This window comes from Doryrhamphus excisus, linkage group LG7 (assembly GCF_037039965.1).
Source record: "Doryrhamphus excisus strain RoL-2023G ecotype Guam linkage group LG7, RoL_Dexc_Guam_v1.1, whole genome shotgun sequence".
Lineage (NCBI taxonomy): Eukaryota > Metazoa > Chordata > Actinopteri > Syngnathiformes > Syngnathidae > Doryrhamphus > Doryrhamphus excisus.
The window spans coordinates 17,838,256-17,860,921 of NC_136363.1; the positions used below are offsets into that span (position 1 = coordinate 17,838,256).

At 38.3% G+C, this 22,666-nt stretch overlaps 1 protein-coding gene across 2 annotated transcripts in view; it reads right to left on the reverse strand.

The window, feature by feature from the left end:
* Positions 1-22,666, reverse strand: part of LOC131108714 (cadherin-7-like) — a 124,061-nt gene that overhangs the window by 42,086 nt on the left and 59,309 nt on the right. For both annotated transcript variants that reach the window (XM_078792276.1, XM_078792277.1), the window contains exons 3-4: positions 20,937-21,056; positions 373-540 (exon numbers count right to left, since the gene is read on the reverse strand). In XM_078792276.1, coding sequence (XP_078648402.1) covers positions 373-540; positions 20,937-21,056 — 288 coding nt within the window. The remainder of the gene's footprint in view (positions 1-372; positions 541-20,936; positions 21,057-22,666) is intronic.

Genomic DNA, 22,666 nt, shown 5'->3' on the forward strand with positions numbered 1-22,666 from the left:
TTGAAAGTATCCGAAAAAAAAACCAAAGCAGTAATTATGCAAAGTGGCCGTTCAACCACTTTTAAAGTGTCGGAGAGAGCTTTCGACTAAATGTATCTCCGCTGAGGTTATCCGAAGTGCACTTTATAAGTTGATTTATTGCACATTATTTCAATAGCGCCAAACTGAAATTTACTAGGGACAAAAAATAAAAAAAAAAGGTTATTGGCTTTTTTTTTGCCTTTTCTAAAAGGAATAAGTCTTTTATCCAAATGATGGTCAAATGTGTTGTAAATTTCGCCTTTCATTGACTGAAAGGGTTTGATGACTGAGCATTGGAAACTACACAAACATCAAGGACTGAAGAAAATACTATTTCCGGCCGGTACTTACTGTGAGGGAAGCGAGGAGGATTGTCGTTGACGTCGGTGAGGGTGACGGTGACTGATGTGGTCCCCGAGAGTCCGCCCATCTGGCCGACCATGTCTTTGGCCTGGATGACAAGCACGTACTGGTCCCTGGTTTCCCGGTCCATGTTGGGCAAAGCGGTCCTGATGACACCTAAAAAGAGACGGCACGACATATACAGTACATAGTACCTCGGTTAACTGCATTCTTTTTAGTTTGAACGATTAAAACGATTAATGTAAATCAGATTAATCCTTTTCAGACACCCAAAAGTATTGACAAAAACACTGATTATGTTGAGTCAGCAATCTGTAGGGTGAATTGTTTGAATACTCAGTTTTGCAATACAATACAGTACAGTGCAATCAGACTACTTCATTACACGCAAATGTACGGAAACCAACACAATTTCGGTGAAAATTTTTGAAAAAATCCAAATCCTACAAAAAACTTGATTGTACAAACATCAAGGTCGTCCCTCGTTTATCACTGTTTAACTGGCCCCAGACCCGACTGTGATAAGTGAATTTCCACAAAGTAGAACTGAATATTAATACCTGTTTATAACCTTCTATAAATGATTTTCACCATTATTAGAGCCCTCTAGACATGAAATAACACCCCTATAGTCAACTTTACACTCATATTACCCAATTGCGATAACCCATAACTCACATGTTAGCATTGGGAAAGTTCCTTGTTGTATCACGAACATAATGTGAGTTGATCACATATTGCATAAAAAAATTGACATCAATTGCCATCCATACTCACATTTGTCACTTAATTGATATACAGGATAGCTAGTCTGACATGCTGGCATATAGAGACTTGCTTACAGAGACTTAAGATGTCAAAAAGGTACCACTTCCACAAGGAATGGGAGGAGAACATTTTTTTTCACTTTTTTTCAGACTCTGCAGACTCTGTATTGCATTAATGTAATACTACACATCACTTTGACTACTCAGAGGACATAGTAAACCACAAAACAGCCATCATTTATTAAGTAAACAATTTTTTAAACTGTACACTGCCTCAAATGACAACAAGGTCTCCCACTATTGGACAAGACTGATTGAGTCCGTTTATTGAACATTGTAAGTAAGTAAGTAAGTAAGTAAGTTTTATTTATATAGCACCTTTCTCAGACAAAAGTCACAAAGTGCTTCACAAAAGGCAAAACACAGGGTTAAAATACACATAAAAAATACAATAAAACAATAAAACAATGTACAATAAAAATAGACATAAAACAGTACATAAAAACAGTATACAATAAAATAGACTAAATAAATATATGATGGTCATAATACCCTAAATCTACTGAGCTGGGTATGCCTGCAAAAACAAGTGAGTTTTAAGGTTACTCTTAAATGCATCGACAGAGTCAAGCGAACGTAGGGAGGGTGGAAGGTCATTCCAGAGCCTCGGCGCAACAACCTGAAAAGATAGGTCTCCTCGGGTCCTAAAACGACTACGAGGGACCATGAGTAAATTTTGATCTGACGATCTCAGCCTCCGAGAGGGGGTATAGGGACGCAACAAGTCTCGTATGTAGACAGGGGCCTGGCCGTGCAAGGCTCTAAAAGTGAGCACCAGGATTTTAAAATTCACACGGAATGAGACTGGGAGCCAATGGAGAGCTTTCAGAATCGGTCTGATGTGAGCCCTTCTGTTGCATCGGGTCAATAACCGCGCAGCAGAATTTTTAACCTGTTGCAGACGAGACAACTCTTTTTTGTTTAGGCAAGAAAACAAACTATTACAGTAGTCTAAACGAGAAGACACAAAGGCATGGATTATCATCTCGAGCTCACCTTTAGATACAATCGTTCGAAGTTTCGAGATTTTTCTTAGCTGAAAGAAACAATTCCGAGTGAGCTGCTTTGAGTGGTGCTGTAATGACATTTCCTTGTCAAAAATTACTCCAAGATTTCTGAGGCTTGACTTACAAGACAGGCTGTGAGCACTCAAATACTGTTTGATCCCTGGAATAACTTCATCAGGGGCAATCAGGGGCAATTCATCAGCACCTCAGTTTTATCTGAATTTAGTTGAAGGGAATTAGCGCCGAGCCATTGTTTTATTTGCACTAAACAATTCATTAAAGAGTTCAATTTTTGTATCTCCGAAGCCTTAAAAGAACAGTACAGCTGAATGTCGTCAGCAAACAGATGGTAGGAGACATCATCAAAATCCTGGATAATCTTTCCTAGAGGGAGAACATATAACAAAAACAAAATCGGACCCAAAACAGAGCCCTGAGGTACTCCAAACAACAGATCAGCAGAGTCAGATCGGATCTGGTTAACATTGGGTTCAACAATGATCAGAACTTTGTTTCACCCAATGAGATATCGTTTTCTTTCTTAGTGGATAAAAAACGGCCTAATAACGTGTCAGCAATGTCTTTTGTATTTGGAATTGTACTGGAATTTTCCACTAGGTTGCAAATGTCGGCCTAAATTCCCAAAAGCCTGTTCCCAGCCATGTACGTATATCAAAACAAACGGCCTGCAAATATCAACTGTCACGAGGAAACAGTGGTCAATGAGCGTTTCGAAGCCAAAATGTGGTTACTTTAGCGTCCACAATGAAATGTAGCTGGTCTGCGTGCTGTCACAACAAATAGACGCGCATCCCGACACATGACGAGGTTAACGTGGAGACAAAAAAAAAAAAAAAAAAAAAAAAAAAGAGACACGAGCACATACAAGGGGACATTTTGGCTCCCAGGCGAGGCATTTTTTCGGCCCGTCCCAGCCGTCATAAACAATCTAGATCAGGGACGCATCAGAGACGTGTCAACGCTGGCGTTAGATGCCATTTGCCTGCAACCTTGCCTCTTATCCAGACGCACGTCCGACATACCAAACAGCCTCTTTTCATTACCGCCAATTTTTTTTTTTTTTTTATACAATCTCAACTTTATCTCTGGGCGCCAAAGACAATAATTCCAGATACATTAACGCGTTTAAAATGCAAAGAAAACTGCGCTAATCCTTCAAAAGCAATCACGGTTGCTTTCAAAGTTAATGACTTAGCGCACAACGCCGCTCGTTCATTAAATGGCACTTATTAAAGATTCCTACAGAATATATGGAAGATTAGTCAGTCTTTGTCGGTTTCAGTTGCTTTGACGCCTTTGCCGCTTGAAGAAGCAGATCAAAAGTGACGCTTCCGAGTCGATACCTCAAGAATTTCTCCTAATCTTCAAGAGATCCAAAAGACTTTACGGTATCACTACTGTAAAGCAGTGATGCTAATTGGAGCCTATCCCAGTTGACTTTGTACACCCATTTTTGGTAATGGTAATGGTTTTATTTCATTTAAACAAGCATCAGATTACAATTGAATGCATCACATAATCAGTTCACAGTTCCACATGTCCAAAAAGAGTAGGAAGAAGCAAAGCTTATTAAATCCTACCCCTTCATCTGGTACTTTTACCATACCTATGGACAATTTGGAATCGCCAATTAACCTAGCATGTTTTTGGAATGTGGGAGGAAACATTCCTTAACATTCATAAAACTTTCATGACCGTTTTAGTGTAGTAAATACATCTGCATCTTATACTTTTGATGATGTATGTCTATATTTGAGGAGCCCAGAGAGGGGCTGACGTCATTGCAGCACCCCAATGAGTGCGTTGCTCAGATGCAATACAGTATGGGAAAACTTTTAAGGAGTTGTTTTTTTTTTATATTCATATTGGTACATGTTTGTATATTTGAATGTGCAGTTGCTGTATGATGACTTTAGTGACTATTATATTGTTATATACAATATTTTATACACAAAACTGTCTATATGTGCCCTTTGATTATATATAACAAACAACCATTCACACTCTCATTCATACCTATGGACAATTTGGAGTCGCCAATTAACCTAGCATTTTTTTTTACAATCAGTAACTGTTACATTTGTTCACTTCCTGCTTTCCTATATAGTTATTATTTTTTTTAAATTTAATGCATGTCACATCACATACCAAAGTACAAGGTGATATGACCATACAATGATATAATGGGTACCATAGTAAATGTCAATATAGTGATATGTATAGCACATCATGACTGGTTCAAGACTCTTCATCTATTCATGCTATTTTTGCTAACCCAATCATACTGAAAAAAATATTGATCAAACTTTTTTTAAGATGGCAGGAGACACCGTTGAAGATTCTTTTCACTTTCTCGATGGCAATTTGAGCAACACAGAGGAGTTTAGGGAGGTTAGATGATGAAGTGGGATTTATGGATTGAATTCTCACTGCAGAGTGTGATGACGAAAGCTCCAGTGGTAGGACCAATGAGGAGGATGAAAGTGTTGAGGAGAGGAGAGGAGAGGAGGGTCCAACAGTGGCAGAGGCAACAAAGCAGGATGGTTGAAGAAAAAGTGAAAAGTGAAAGGAAGAGGAGAAATAAACAAACAGATGCTGAAAGCGACGGAAGTGTTGACCAGGGTCCAACATTGACACCGGACAAACACAATGCCACAATGTCCACTTCCACACAAAGAACTGTTTTCTCACATACAACTTAGCAAAATAAGATGAAAAATCATGGGAAAAATTCTGATTATTATGGCCTGAAATTCACATACAACCTCGTCAACATTTCTAAATAATTCAAAAAGTCAACAAAAAAATATGACAAATGTTCCCACGTCATCCCTTGTTTATTGCTGTTAATTAGTTCCAGACATGACAGTGATAAGTGAATTTTTTGTGTGCTTCATAATATACTTTTGTGTGTTACTAACCCTGGAATTTCTTCTTGTGGGAATAATAAAGGCATATCTTATGTTATTGTATTAATAAATTGAATATTTAGAGCATAGAAAACCTGTTTACAACCTTCTAAATGAGTTTTTTTTACATTAGAGCCTTCAAGGCATGTAAGATGAAAACTCATAGGAAAAAAAAAAAAGAAAAACAAATTTTCTGATTATTATTGCCTGAATTTCAAATACAACCTGGTCAACATTTCAAAAGGATTCAAAAAGTCAACAAAAAAATATGACAAATGTTCCCAGGTCATCCCTCATTTATTGCTGTTAATTAGTTCCAGACATGACAGTGATAAGTGAATTTCTTGTGGGCTTCATAATATACTTTTGTGTGTTACTAACCCTGGAATTTCTTCTTATGGGGATAATAAAAGGCATATCTTATGTTATTGTATTAATAAATTGAATATTTAGAGCATAGAAAACCTGTTTACAACCTTCTAAATGTGTTTTTGTTTACATTAGAGCCTTCCAGGCATGAACTAACACCCCTACAGGAACTTTTACTCTTAATTTAATGCCTTAATTTTGAATTTGAATGCCTTAACATGCTTCATTTATGCAAAAAATACATACAACTAACTGAAATTTATATTTGTATAGATTTTTTTAAAACTAAAAATAGGCCTGTTCAACCGTGATACAGTATGATTTATTAAGGAATTAAAACATTTAGAAAAATAGTGACGGAGAGAAGGTGCGCTGTATCATACAAACAATTTTTGTTTTAAGGATTCATATAAAGACTTATTTTTTTAATCTGAAATTTTCGTCTTATTTTTTAGGTCAGGCATTACAGGGTTCTTCTTTCTCTTTGGGCTTTTCCCTTCAGGGGTCGCCACAGCAAATCAACCTCCTCCATCTCCAACTCTGTCTCTCTCACACCAACTACCCTCATGTCCTCCTTCACTGCATCCATAAACCTCCTCTTTGGTCTTCCTTTACGCCTCCTACCTGGCAACTCTAATATATTCACTATCTCTCCTCTGGACATGTCCAAACCATCTGAGTAAGGCCTCTCTGACTTTATCTCTGAGGCCTTTAACATGTAATGTTCATCTGATGTACTTGTTCCTGATCCTATCCATCATGGTCACTCCCAAGCATTACAGCGTTAATAAATAATAATAATACATGAGTACAATATAACCATATATAATATCTAGTTCTTGTTCAGATCCATTTCAGGCACATTTAGGATTATTTTGAATGTGGAAGAAGTAAATTCAAACATCTGAGTGTCTTAGTAAATCTTTTTTTTTGATGAACATCTCATCTCTACTAACAAAGAATCGGAATTAATTCAAGTCAGGCGCAAAAATCAAGAAGGACGAATCAATGCCCTTGAGAGACAAAATGGCCATCAACTGCGACGACGCTTCAAAAATAAACAGTGTTAATGCCGTCGGAATGAACTTATGCCATGCGGTGCATTAGAAAAGTAAACAGTGGGTGGCTGCAAAATAATGTGTCCATTCTCCAATGCCTTTATGATAGGAAAGGCACCTTTTGTTCACCCCCTCCATCCAGCTGGAGCCGCGTGTGTTGCTTCCTCCACCTTGTAAGCCAATTAAAGAGCGGCACCACTGTTTGGGCGCCTGCCGCATGCAGCAGACACCTGTGAACCCTGTTTACTGACTTGCATCACAAAGGCTCCTCCATCCACCCAGGCGCCCTTAATGCGCGCTTGAAAAACTTTTTCTTCCCCTGCCCCCCCACACCCTGCCGACTCAACTCGGAGGAAGTTGAGGTGGTGGATTCTAATAACACCTGCACTGGATGAAGGGTGCGAGTTAGTAGGACGAGGGTGCAGCCTGCGGTGAGACAAATGACCGCCCTCACTAATGGGGAGAGGGTCTGAAAAGGAGAAGAATGAAGCAGAGCTTATAACTTGTAATGATGCCATGAAACCTATAAATATTCATATTGGTACATGTTGAGTGTGAAGTTGCTGTATGATGACTTTAGTCACTGTGATATTGTTATATACAACATTTTTATACACTATACTGTTATATACAATCACAGGACACATATAGACAAACAACCATTCACACTCACATTCATACCTATGGACAATTTGGAGTCGCTAATTAACCTAGCATGTTTTTGGAATGTGGGAGGAAACATTCCTTAACGTTCATTAAACTTTCAGACCGTTTTAGAGAGGGGCTAACGTCATTGCAGCACCCCAATGAATGCGTTGCTCAGATACAATATAGTATGGGAAAACTTTAAAGGATTTGTTTTTTTTAATATTCATATTGGTACATGTTTGTATATTTGAGTGTGAAGTTGCTGTATGATGACTTTAGTGACTGTTATATACAATATTTTTATACACTATACTGTTATATACAATCACAGGGCACATATAGACAAACAACCATTCACACTCACATTCATACCTATGGACAATTTGGAGTCGTGAAATAACCTTGCATGTTTTTGGAATGTGGGAGGAAACATTCCTTAACATTCATTAAACTTTCAGACCGTTTTAGTGTAGTAAATACATCTGCATCTTATACTTTTGATGATGTGTGTCTTTATTTGAGGAGCCCAATGGGGCTAACGTCATTGCAGCACCCCATTGAATGCGTCGCTCAGATGCAATACAGTATTATTTTTATATTCATATTGGTACATGTTTGTATAGTTGAGTGTGAAGTTGCTGTATGATGACTTTAGTGACTGTTATATTGTTATATACAATATTTTTATACACTATACTGTTATATACAATCACAGGGCACATATAGACAAACAACCATTCACACTCACATTCATACCTATGGACAATTTGGAGTCGCTAATTAACCTAGCATGTTTTTGGAATCTGGGAGGAAACCGGAGTACCCGGAGAACATGCAAACTCTCCTAAAAATAATACTAAAATAAAAATCATACTCGTCACTAATCCACCCAGTAAAGTTGTCTGTTTGTCTCCCGGGTGCCAGAACCCCCGCCCTCCTTCCCTTCCTCCGCTCTATCTTTGTTACCCCGTGCGGCGTCGGTGTCATTCCTGGGGAGAGGAGATGATTAAAATCCCTCTGTCGCTATCACGGCACGGGCGTCGCACCTCGCTCTGACTCTGCGCCTCCGGTGCTAACCAGCCGCCTTGTTGCATTTATCTGGCTGCCACTGGCGGCAGACAGGTGGGGGCCGCGCTCCCCCACCTCCGCCTCCGCTAAACCCTATATGCTTGACATTTGTCTTGGGAGGAGGAAATAAAAGTTGAGACTTTCACAAGAGGCCTCTGGCTCTGCGGGGCAGCTGCGAGAGGCGCCGATGAAGGTGATGAGCACTTAAACATGAAGAGGGCAGCGTCGGATTTGCCCGGTTCCCTCCCCTCGGGCGGTCCATTTACACGGGAATGGATCCCGTAACAGAAAAACAGCCCCTTACAAAACGCGGAGACGGCGTCTCCAGCCAGGTGACATTCAGGCATGGCTGAAGTCATTCAGGGGGCCTTAACGGGCCACATGATGCTCGAACACAAAGAAACTGCGGGTGCAGACCGCCATACCACCTACGTCCAATTATCGCGCCTTTTCGGGAAGGAGAACACACCGTTTCCTAGGGAGATAATCTTGTAAAAACAACCAAATTATCCTTTCACTTTCATTTCTGTGTTTCTTTCAGCTTGAAAAAGACAATATTTACACAAAACCAACATAAAAGGGATTTATTAATACAAATGGTTAACATTTGCACCTCTATTATGTTACCTGTGCTATTATTTGCCATAAAAAATATGAAAAATATGCCATATGTTGTCATAAAACTTCATATATTGAACTGAGTTGACATAGCAACAACTACAAAACAACCCACTGTAACGATCTTAACGGGAATGAAAGTGATTACTTAAAAAACATGGCCACCGTCAAAGAAAACATCTTCTTGGCAAGTAACTAATAACCCATAAATCAATGACTCCTTGTCTAATGAGTGTAGAATTTTGAAGATATGTGTATGAAATATCTGTTGGCATGACTTCCAAATATGTGTCCTATTTTAAAGCATTTCAAAAGCTAGCGGCTAATGGATCCCTTTGGTTTATTACCATGATCAGATTACTGACTGAATACTGTTGTTTTAATACTATTTGAGTTGTAAAACTGTTGTAAAGTAACAAGAAAAAGTCAATTTTAGTCACATCCAGTCCAAATACTAAAGACAAAATACATTAAATTATGAGAAATAAACATTTTGTCAAAGTCAATATGATGGGAATAAAGTTGAGAAAAAAAAGTTGAAAGAGTTGGTACATTTAAATGGAATGGGAAAAAAAACAGATGTAATTTTATGAAAATAATATGGAAGCCCGTTTCCGCCACTGAAAAAAATCATTTTATCCCAACCGGCAAGTCATAATTATGAGATTAAAAGTCAAAATTATTATTTTAATCTCATAATTTTGATTTTTTTTATCTCATAATTATGAATTTTTATCTTAGAATTTCAGCTTTTTGTCTCTTAATTTCGATTTTCTTTCTCATAATTTCTTATCTATTAATTTCGACTTGTTATCTGATATTTCTTTTCTCTCAGAATTTAGATTCTCTCATAATTTTGATTTTCATATCTTATAATTTCAACTTTTTATCTCAATTTTGACTTGTAATCCCATATTTTTTTCCTCTCATAATTTCAACTTTTTATCTCATAATTTCGACTTACTTATCTCATAATTTTTACATTTTATCTCATAATTTCAACTTTTTATCTAATAATTTTGACTTTTGATTCCATATTTTTTTCTCTCATAATTTCAACTTTCTATCTCATAATTTCGACTTTCTATCTCATAATTTCGACTTACTTGTCTCATAATTTTGACTTGTGATTCCATAATTTTTTCTCTCATAATTTCAACTTTTTCTCTCATAATTTCAACTTTTTATCTCATAATTTCAACTTACTTGTCTCATAAATTAGACTTTTTATCTCATAGTTATGACTTACCATTGGGATAAATTTTTTCTTTCAGTGGCGGAAACGGGCTTCCATAGAATAAAGTCAAATTATTAAGAGGAAAAAGTCATACTCTAACAAGAAGAAAAAAAGTCAGAATTTGATGAGACTAAACTAATATTATGAGGAAAAAATAATGTATTTTTATTAGCATAGAGCTGAAATATCACAGAAAAAAATAGGTAAACAAAACAAAATAAAGTTTTTGAAAAATTACTTATGGGAAAAATTTATACTATTACAGGAAAAGTCAAAATATTACATATTTAAGAAGAAAATTGATAGGAGACTTTTTGTATGTGACTTCTTAGTACATCTACATTGGATCCTTGACAACCCCTGATATGCTTTTAACAATAATAAACTTGTTAAAAAAACATAACATGGCGATAGACTACGGAGTGGAATAGAGACATTCCCGTTACAATGTTAAAATCATCATAGAGTGGGAATGATATGGTTTTTCCCCATCGTCACACGGTGCATATGTTTATGTGTTGTTTGTCATCAGGAAGAAATAATTGCACGGCAAGCCGCTATATTAGCCAGCAGCAGGAGGCGGCGAGATTTATGAGTTGCCTTCAGCCGTAATGTTCTCGATTTAGAGCAGTCAGCGCAGCAGGAGTCCTCGACAACACACACACCTCCACACACACACACACACACACACACACACACAAGGAGGACGTGCTAATATCTCAATCAGGAGATGATCACAGCCAGCAGACGTCTCCTTTTTGACATTTTCACACAAGCGGCCAGTCGGGATTTGAATGTGGCCTTTTCCTTTTGTTTGAGCTCCTGGTTTTAATTAGATTCTCCAAAGCCGGACCCCGTCTGGCCAGCCGTCACCTGCCACTTTCACGTGTACGCCTTTTTGAGAAGCAAGTCATGTCACATCTTTACATACCCTTCACAATGTAATTAAGGCGTCGGGGGGGGGGGGGGGTGTCGGAGACTAACTAAATTCCCTTATTGTTATTCCGAGCCTGGAGAGGTTCTCTGACTTTGCATGCATGCATCTTTAACAACCTTAATGTGCACGGGTAATTGTGGCTGAAGGACCCCGCAGTATCGCCGAGGTGCACCACGCCGGAGGCAGCTGTTCAAAGCCCCTCAAGCCGGCTATCAATTACAAGCACGGTCCTTAACGCCGTTTTCACCTTCAGACTAAACTACAAGCAATCAATCAATATGAATTACAAAATAACCCAGCAGCTTTAGGCGTGGCTACGTATTTACCCCCCCATACACACACACACACACATTATGCATTGCTTGGAAGCAGTTCAGCCTATTCAGGATTAAGCACCTTCCCCAAGGGCACCTTGTCGATTCAATTTGGGATTAAAAAGCAGAGTAGAGAGAGAGTTGTTGGACGAAAGTGAGCCGGGATGCAACACACTGACCGTTAGCCCTCTGCCACCTAATCGCTACGACGCAGCATTGCAGTCTGGGAGCTTAGGAGTGTATTTCAGACCAAGTACTTTGTCAAAGTCAACCACCGTTATGGCCCGGGCCGTGCCGCAAATGGGACTAATTAGTAACTAGCAAAAGACAGAAGACCAACGCTCATCCCAAAACACTCATTCCTGGCCGGTCCCCTTTGTTTTGTTCTGTGGTATTGACAAGGTATCGAACCCACACCACAAAAAACACAATAATAGTTGTGTACACACAAGTCACATCAGTTCATAGCTGGGAGGAAAAAAAAATTGTGTAATTTTTGGTCCCACTTCCGTTTTTTTCCCCATTTTCATTATGAAGCTGCAAGTTTAGCGGTGTACCTCAGGGGTCAACACTGGGACCAAAACTGTTCACTATATATACTAGCTTTAGGTCATTTCTAAAGCTAGTATTTGCAAACGATACTATTGCATTTTGTTCTGGAGGAAGTACACAAGAGCTAAAAAAAAATATGATTTGATGAAATCAGACTATCCCTGAACCTAAATAAAACAAAAATAATGATATTTGCTCATAGTAGAAAGTAAATTTATGCGCAAATACAAAAAGAATGGCACAGACATAGATAAAGTAAGCAAAAATACATTTCTAGGTGTTTCTAGACGACAAAATTAATTAAGAATATATACTGGAACAAAGTGGTAAGAAATTTTAAAAATCACTCCATACCGTTATGGCCCGGGCCGTGCCGCAAATGGGACTAATTAGTAACTAGCAAAAGACAGAAGACCAACGCTCATCCCCACAACACTCAATCCTGGCCTGCGAGGAAAAGGTAGAGGCCGGCCCCCTTTGTTTTGTTCTGTGGTATTGACAAGGTATTGAACCCGCACCACAAAAAACACAATAATACTTGTGTACACACAAGTCACATCAGCTCATAAATAACCAACAAGAGTCTTTTGAATGGCTGGGAGGAACAAAAATTGTGTAACACCCTCACATTTTTGGTCCTACTTCCCATTCATTTTGGTTATAAAGCTGCAAGTTTAGCGGTGTACCTCAGGGGTCAACACTGGGACCAAAACTGTTCATCATATATACTAGCTTTAGGTCATTTCTAAAGCTAGTATTTGCAAACGATACTATTGCATTTTGTTCTGGAGGAAGTACACAAGAGCTAAAAAAAAATATGATTTGATGAAATCAGACTATCCCTGAACCTAAATAAAACAAAAATAATGATATTTGCTCATAGTAGAAAGTAAATTTATGCGCAAATACAAAAAGAATGGCACAGACATAGATAAAGTAAGCAAAAATACATTTCTAGGTGTTTCTAGACGACAAAATTAATTAAGAATATATACTGGAACAAAGTGGTAAGAAATTTTAAAAATCACTCCATACCGTTATGGCCCGGGCCGTGCCGCAAATGGGACTAATTAGTAACTAGCAAAAGACAGAAGACCAACGCTCATCCCCACAACACTCAATCCTGGCCTGCGAGGAAAAGGTAGAGGCCGGCCCCCTTTGTTTTGTTCTGTGGTATTGACAAGGTATTGAACCCGCACCACAAAAAACACAATAATACTTGTGTACACACAAGTCACATCAGCTCATAAATAACCAACAAGAGTCTTTTGAATGGCTGGGAGGAACAAAAATTGTGTAACACCCTCACATTTTTGGTCCTACTTCCCATTCATTTTGGTTATAAAGCTGCAAGTTTAGTGGTGTACCTCAGGGGTCAACACTGGGACCAAAACTGTTCACTATATATACTAGCTTTAGGTCATTTCTAAAGCTAGTATTTGCAGACGATACTACTACATTTTGTTCTGGAGGAAGTACACAAGAGCTAAAAAAAAAAATATGATTTGATGAAATCAGACTATCCCTGAACCTAAATAAAACAAAAATAATGATATTTGCTCATAGTAGAAAGTAAATTTATGCGCAAATACAAAAAGAACGGCACAGACATAGATAAAGTAAGCAAAAATACATTTCTAGGTGTTTCTAGACGACAAAATTAATTAAGAATATATACTGGAACAAAGTAGTAAGAAATTTTAAAAATCACTCCATACCGTTATGGCCCGGGCCGTGCCGCAAATGGGACTAATTAGTAACTAGCAAAAGACAGAAGACCAACGCTCATCCCCACAACACTCAATCCTGGCCTGCGAGGAAAAGGTAGAGGCCGGCCCCCTTTGTTTTGTTCTGTGGTATTGACAAGGTATTGAACCCGCACCACAAAAAACACAATAATACTTGTGTACACACAAGTCACATCAGCTCATAAATAACCAACAGGAGTCTTTTGAATGGCTGGGAGGAACAAAAATTGTGTAACACCCTCACATTTTTGGTCCTACTTCCCATTCATTTTGGTTATAAAGCTGCAAGTTTAGCGGTGTACCTCAGGGGTCAACACTGGGACCAAAACTGTTCATCATATATACTAGCTTTAGGTCATTTCTAAAGCTAGTATTTGCAGACAATACTACTACATTTTGTACACAAGGAAGTACACAAGAGCTAAAAAAATATATGATTTGATGAAATCAGACTATCCCTGAACCTAAATAAAACTAAAATAATGATATTTGCTCATAGCAGAAAGTAAAATTATGCGCAAATACAAAAAGAACGGCTCAGATATGGATAAGATAAGCAAAAATACATTTCTAGGTGTTTCTAGATGACAAAATTAAGAATATATACTGGAACAAAGTGGTAAGAAATTTAAAAAAATCACTCCATACTCTGAACTGTTCTTTGGTTTTAACATATGCAACCTATTGTGCCATGATTAGCAATTAACGAATAAGCTTTGCTTCTTCCTATTACTTTAACTTTTACTTAACCGCGTGGAGATCCCTAGTAAATATCTACACGGAAAGATCTATGATCAACATTTTGTTCTTTAAGCAGAACAGAATCAAGCAAAGAGAAACTAAAAGAATGTCTCACCTTTACCTTTTTTCCAAGAAATAATATTGCCTCGTCCGTGACCTTTCGTCCACGGCCTCCCGTTGCCGCGGTAATCCTCTCCTCATTTCTCATCAATCGGGATCATCTATATGTCACCTTGCCCTTGACATTCTAGGGTCTCAGAGTACCACATCACTATAGTCCTCGTTCAGTGTATACGAGTCTTAAGACTGGGTTGTAGCTCAGTCTAGACCTTCAATGGATATTTGGTCGTGATCCATTATCTTCCATGTGGTTGAAGATTGCTTCCCGAGTTGGAGAAGATGGACTGTTTACAGAAATGCATTAAATCCCTGGAATGATCCACTGCGGTAAGAGTAAAGAACGTACTTAGCTTAATGAAAACCATGTCAGTGGCGTAGAGTGGTGATGTGAGAGTAATGGGGACTTTATGGGACAGACATGTTGCTTGGAAATCACTTAAGTAAATGTCCCCGCTAGCTCTAATTGGCGTCGTTTCGCTAGAGACTCATCACCGGGTTCAAGTGTTCTTGCAAACATTGTTAAAGGTCGAAAGCACTCAAATGTGGCTAAGACGTAGTACTTGGGTGTATTGTCAGGGTACAGCTTGTAGTTCTACGCCGCGACATGCCATTCGATCTTTTTACAACTGGCCATGAGGGCATCCGGTTCGGGGGCCTTAGGATCTCATCTCTGCTATTTGCAGATGTGGTCCGGTTGGTTTCATCGGGGTTGTGACCTTCAGTTCAAGTATCTCGGGATCTTGCTTACGATTGAGGGAAGTCAGGCGAATCCGTGGACCGGACTGGTCTACAGTTTAACTTTAGTCATGGGCTTAGGGTAGTGACCAAAAGAGCTGAAATTGCTAGTATCTAACTTTGTGAGGAGCTCGGTTAACTGGGAGGAGTAGTACAGCCACTGCTTCACACTGTCCGGACGCCTCCCTATCGTGGTGTTCTGGGCATGCCCAGTTGGGAGCAGGCCATGGGGTAGACCTAGGTCACACTGGAGGGTTTACGTATGTCTGACAGTTGGCCTGGGACAGTGGTTCTCAGTTATTTTATTTAATCAGAGGAGACAGAAATGTTTTTATTTCATGGTCATGGTTAGCAGTAAGATTGGGAAGACCTGGGTTCGAATCTCCGTTTGGGCATCTCTGTGTGGAATTTGCATGTTCTCCTGGTGCGTGCGTGGGTTTTTTCTGGTTTCTTCCCACAATTCTAAAAGGAATCGTCCATAGAATTGTCCTATATGTGCCCTGCGATTGGGTGGCGACCAGTCTAAGGTGTACCCGCCTGAAGTAAGCTGGGATAGACACCGGTTCTAGACTCCGGCATCTTCTGTTGGTGTGTGTGTGGGTTTTTTTCTGGTTGTCCTATATGTGCCCTGCGATTGGGTGGCGACCAGTCCAGGGTGTACCCGCCCGAAGTAAGCTGGAATAGACCCCGGTTTTAGACCCCGGCATGTTCTGTGTGGGTTTTTTTTTCTGGTTTCTTCCCACAATTCCAAACGGAATCGTCCATAGAGTTGTCCTATATGTGCCCTGCGGTTGGGTGGCGACCAGTCTCGGGTGTACCTGCCCGACAGAATTGAGTGGCGACCAGACTAGGGTGTACCCACCCGAAGTAAGCTGGGATAGACCCTGGTATTACCTCTGCGACCCAAGCATGTTGAGTATGGTTATTTTGTACATGTTGGCAGTCGCCCCGGACAGTTCCCTGAGCCCACCCCACTATTTGAAAACCACTGACCTCGGAGCACCTTGGTGTCTTGGACAGAGACCGGGAATTCTGGGCTTCCTTGCCCAAATAAGTGTAAGAAAGAGGACAGATGGATGAAAATGACTCAACACATTCCGCAGTTTAAGTTTCTTTCGAAGTTATAGCAGAAAATGTAGCATTACTGCTGTGTCGGCAGGTATGAACTCAAGCCCGAGCTGGCAGCGCCAACTTCAAGAAAGTTAACTCCATGAAGATGAGGTCAACGCATCCCAATATTCCCCTCAGTAGCTCATAAAGAAACTTCTGGAAAGCCATAAAAGCCTTGTAGACAGTAACCGGATGCCCCCCTTGACAGACACGTTACATCCTTCGCCCCTCCCCCTCCTTATTTTAACGGGTGAGCCGTGTAGGGGTTATGAAGGTCAGCGCTGCCAAAAGGAGACATGGCGGCCCCATCAGTCACACCTCGCTTCGCTATTTAACGGCTTTGACGCTGCGTCTCATGCCGCAGCCACGAGATGCAATCAGTTTCTTGGTTGGGGTGGAATGAGAGCTTAATCAGTCGTGGTCGGGGACGCTGGCGTCGGCCCAAAAGCTGTAACTAGGTGCACATTGAGCGTAGTGGGGGTGTTAATAAAGCGGGGATTGGCACTACACTCCGAGAGGCAAAGTAACATTTCCCGCCCCGGAAAGATGTTTGCACTTCATTAGGTACACCTGCATCATTGAATATGATCTGATACAAGAACGTTATTAAAGAAAGGAGGCACCATTTTATTTAACAATATGTTTGTCATTGCGGCACGGCGGACTAGTGGTTAGCGTGCAGACCTCACAGCTAGGAGACCAGGGTTCAATTCCACCCTCTGCCATCTCTGTGTGGAGTTTGCATGTTCTTCCCGTGCATGCGTGGGTTTTTCTCCGGGTACTCCGGTTTCCTCCCACATTCCAAAAACATGCTAGGTTAATTGGCGACTCCAAATTGTCCATAGGTATGAATGTGAGTATGAATGGTTGTTTGTCTATATGTGCCCTGTGATTGGCTGGTGACCAGTCCAGGGTGTACCCCGCCTCTCGCCACATTGACTGGTGTTGAAATATGAAAGAGGCAAAAAGGAAGACAAAATGTATGTTTTCAGTTCTTAACTCATAATACAGGAAGTATCCTTTAACATCCTCAAGGATTCTGTGGAGACCAGGCAGTTACTGTGCATGTGTGGGTTTTGATCAACAGCAGCTTTGGCAATAAAGCCATTGTTTATTCAACCACCTCCGTTGTGGAATTGGTACTTGAAAGGCTAGCACCACTCCAATTTACATTATTATGGAATGTTTATTATTGAACAAAGCAAAATTTGTTCTCAATCAGAAATCACTTCACACTCTTTATTGCTCTCTGGTTCTACCATATCTGACTTATTGTGTGGAAATATGGAATAATAATAACTATAAAAGCAATCTTCACTTGCTAAATGTACTGCAAAAAAAAGGCCAGTAAGGATAATTAATAATGCCGCCTACAGAGAACATACTAACTCCTTATTTCTAAAATCACAAATACTTCAACTTGCTGATATAGTTCATCTTCAAACAGCTAAAATAATAAGACATAAGGCTAAAAATAACCAATTAGCTAAAAATGTAATCAATACTTCTCTACAAGAGAGGAGAAATATGATCTCAGGGAAGAAGTACATTTGAAACACTTATATGCTAGGACTACGTTAAAAAGCCATAGCATTTCAGTATGTGGAATCAAACTATGGAATGGATTGAGTAAGGACCTCAAACAATGCACAACGATGAGCCAATTCAAGAAACAATACAAGCAGTTGATGTTTGCTAAATACAAGGATGAAGAGTCTTGAACCAGTCATGATGTGCTATACATATCACTATATTGACACTTACTATGGTACCCATTATGTCATTGTATGGTCATATCACCTCATACTTCGGTACGTGACAAAAAAATAAAATTAAATAAAAGTAAATAAAATTAAAATGAATAAAAAAACATTAGGAAAGCAGAAAGTTACTATGATACCCATTATGTCATTGTATGGTCATATCACTCCGTACTTCGGTACGGGACAAAAAAATAAAATTACATTACATTAAATTACATTACAAATTAAATTTATGTACAATTTAAATTAAATTAAAAAGTAAATTAAAAATTGCCTTTAATAAAAAATTAAATTAAATTAAATTAAATTAAATTAAATTAAATTAAATTAAATTAAATTAAATTAAATTAAATTAAATTAAATTAAATTAAAAATTAAAAATTAAAAATTAAAAATTAAAAATTAAAAATTAAAAATTAAAAATTAAAAATTAAATTAAATTAAATTAAATTAAATTAAAAATTAAATTAAAAATTAAATTAAAAATTAAATTAAAAATAAAAAAATAGAAATTAAAATTAATTAAAAATAAAAAATACTTTGGTACATGACTAAAATAAAAAAATAAAACTATATTATGAAAGCAGGAAGTAAACAAATGTAACAGTTACTGATTGTAAAAGTACCAGATAGAGGGGTAGGATTTAATAAGCTTTGCTTCTTCCTACTCCTTTTGGACATGTGGAACTGTGAACTGATTATGTGATGCATTCAATTGTAATCTGATGCATGTTCAAATGAAATAAAACCATTACCATTACCATTCCCAATGTTTACAGTCAACCTTTTCCTTGTCAAGTATTCCTCCCAGCAGCCTGCCTGGTGGAGAACTAAATCCCTGCATTGCAGAGGCTGTCACCACTTCATGAATTAAAAGTACATTCATAAAAAAATCAGTGCGTGTGTGTGTGTGTGTGTTCTCAGTGTTAGAGGATGAAGCCAAATATTATGGCAAGACGATATTTTTACGTGTTCTTAACGTGAAGTATAGGCGAACCCGAGCGGGGCCCGTGGCTAATGAGGCAGCCGCGGAGACGTGACAAGGACTATAGCGCCGGCTGCGCTGCTCGTCGTGAAACGGCCGACGTGTCAGCAGGCTTTGCTCACATCTGAGGATGCTGCTGCTTTTTTTTTTTTTTTTTTCCTCGCGCTTAAAACGTTATTAGTGGATGTTTTTCATGTTTCATCAGGTGGGAGGATGTAATATTTGTAGCATTTAAGCTTTTGGATGCTCATGCTTTATTTAGGACATTTCATGAGCAGTGTTGAAATATGATTGACACTGTGGGTGTGACATTTCGTTTAACAATCTGTATTATTTTGGGTATTTCTAGTAGTAACAGTAGTACTATGTTCCACGTTTCTGCACTTTGTCTGACCTTGTGTTCTTCTCTTAGTTTTCTTTCTGTTTTTAGAGGTCTAACTCCAGCTGGAGGCGGGACAACTGGGTTGTACTGGCTACTTAAAACCTATTTTTGAGACACCGGTTCTTCCTTCCATGCTCTTCCAAAAACATGCTAGGTTAATTAGCGACTCCAAATTGTCCATAGGTATGAATGTGAGTGTGAATGGTTGTTTGTCTATATGTGCCCTGTGAGTGTATATAGTATAGTGTAGTGTATAAAAATATTGTATATAACAGTCACTAAAGTCATCATACAGCAACTTCACACTCAAATATACAAACATGTACCAATATGAGTATTAAAAGAAAAACAACTCTTTAAAAGTTTTCCCATACTGTATTGCATCTGAGCAACGCATTCATTGGGGTGCTGCAATGACGTTAGCCCCTCTCTGGGCTCCTCAAATAAAGACACACATCATCAAAAGTATAAGATGCAGATGTATTTACTACACTAAAACGGTCTGAAAGTTTAAGGAATGTTAAGGAATGTTTCCTCCCACATTCCAAAAACATGCTAGGTTAATTAGCGACTCCAAATTGTCCATAGGTATGAATGTGAGTGTGAATGGTTGTTTGTCTATATTGTATGTTTGTCTTTTAGTTTTGGATTATATTCAATTTGTACCTTTATTTATTGGATTTTATTTTTAATTTTTATTTTTCTAGTCTGTTCAGCACTTTGGAAAATGTTCATAAAATGTGCTATATGAATAAAGTGGATTGGATTGTTTAACAGCCGTGTATACTTTTACCACACAGTATATCAAATAGTACATATAAATTCCATTACACTTTTTATTTTATTTTTATTTTTTTATTACATAAATGAACATTTTTATTTATTAAATTCTATTACACTTTTTTTTTTTTTTACAAAAAAAGCATAATTAAAGGGTAAATTTGCTGGCGAATTTTGTGCCATACTTAAGTAAAATGCACAAATAAGTTATTATTATATTAGATTAGAGGACTATTGATCCTTCAGTCATGTGGCCTCAGGGAAATCACATTCTGCAAAAGAAGCTCATGCAGCATAAAGCTCCAAAGACAAAAGTGTCGGAATGATGTGTCCCACTTTTTTTTTTTTTTTTTTTACCATGACTAAGTGTAAAAAGAAGTACTGTAAATTGTAAAATCAATGAAGCACTACACCCCTAATGAGATTTCCAATTATCATTTTACACAAAAATCCTGTACCACCTGAGGTGACCGTAATTAAGAGGTTGTACAGTATCCTTTCAGTGTCGGCTTGCCAATTCCAATTTGATTGACAGACAAGCCTAATGACTTAACTACCCCACAAGCAAATCAATCCATCAGTCAATTAAACAGCCTGCCGTTACTCCGCAAACACACACCCACCTGTCTTGGGCTCCACGGAGAAGTACGGCTGCCCGTGCACGATGCTGTACACCACCCTGGCGCTGTTCCCGTACGTGGGGTCGTCGGCGTCCGTGGCCGCCACTTGCACCACCATAGTTCCTGCAGGGGGACAGGACAAGGGAAGGGTAGGGGCGGACAGGCCTTCATTAGTTACCACGGCAACAGCCACAAGTTTTTAAACGAGGCTAATTGCGGAAACGGTCGTCACATTATCGCAGTGTGTGACCGATTGAACTTGAAAGGCAGTTGGAAAAGAAGGAGGGGGGGGGGATTTCTGAGGCGGTAAATAATCTCATTATCCGTCTTTATTTGTATTTAGTGTGGTAATGACTGCTTATTGTTGTATGTAATGCTGAATAGGCTTCTCTAACAAGGCCGCAAGACAACAACAAAAAAAGAAAACACTCCGAGCGGCTGCATTTGTTTTTAAGCAAGGTGATTTAATTCACTCTGTTCCCATTTTAAAAGTTCCAGAAGCCAAATTAGATTGGCTGTCCATGTTAAAGGGCACTTAAGAGTTGTTTGTCCAGGATGTTTCCGGAACATTCTCACAGTCCTGAGCATGAAATATACGACGCAATCAGGCGTAATGCAAAGGATGCTCTCAATTAGCAAACACTGTTACGGGGACATTTTGCATATTAGCATATTTATGAGCTTCAAATGAGCTCTTACACACTGTTGTGAAACATTAGCTTGTTAGCTTGCTGCTAAAATTACACTTAAATTAATGTGATAAGTCAACATAATGGCTATGAAACAGAAGATATCATTGTAAGCTAGTCATTTTTATGTGTATAAAATATGTACATGCACATATTGCACGTTTTCATATTTACTGGCTTCAAATGGATACTTACAAAACATTAGCTTGTTAGCTTGCTGCTAAAATTAGACCTCAATTGATGTGGTAAGTCAACATAATGCCTATAAAACAGAAGATATGATTGTAAGCTAGTCATTTTTATGTGTATAAAATATGTATATGAACACGTCTCACATTTTCATATTCACTAGCTTCAAATGAATGCTTACACAACATTAGCTTGTTAGCTTGCTGCTAAATTTAGAACTAAATTGATGTGGTAGGTCAACAATATGGCTATAAAGCAGAAGATATGATTGTAAGCTAGTCATTTTTATGTGTATAAAATACGCACATGAACATATCGCACATTTTTATATTGACTGACTTCAAATGAATGCTTAAACAACATTAGCTTGTTAGCTTGCTGCTAAAATTAGACCTAAATTAATGTGATAAGTCAACATAATGGCTATATAGCAGAAGATATGATTGTAAACTAGTCATTTTTATGTGTATAAAATATGTACACGAACATATTGCACATTTTTATATTCACTAGCTTCAAATGAATGCTTATACAACATTAGCTTGTTAGCTTGCTGCTAAAATTAGACATAAATTGTTGTGGTAAGTCAACATAAATATCTATAAAGCAGAAGATCTTTTTTATAAAGTATATATATGTTTATTATGCTAATTTTAATTAATACTTACACACTGTTGTGTCTTGTTAGCTTGTAGCTAGACACAAATCGATGTGGTAAGATATTAGCTACAAAGCAGACGATATCATAAGCTAGTCATTTTTCTGTTTGTAAAAGATATACATATAAATTTAGCGCACTTTCATGTTCACTGGCATCAAATGAATGTTTACATACTGTTGTGAAACATAAATGTG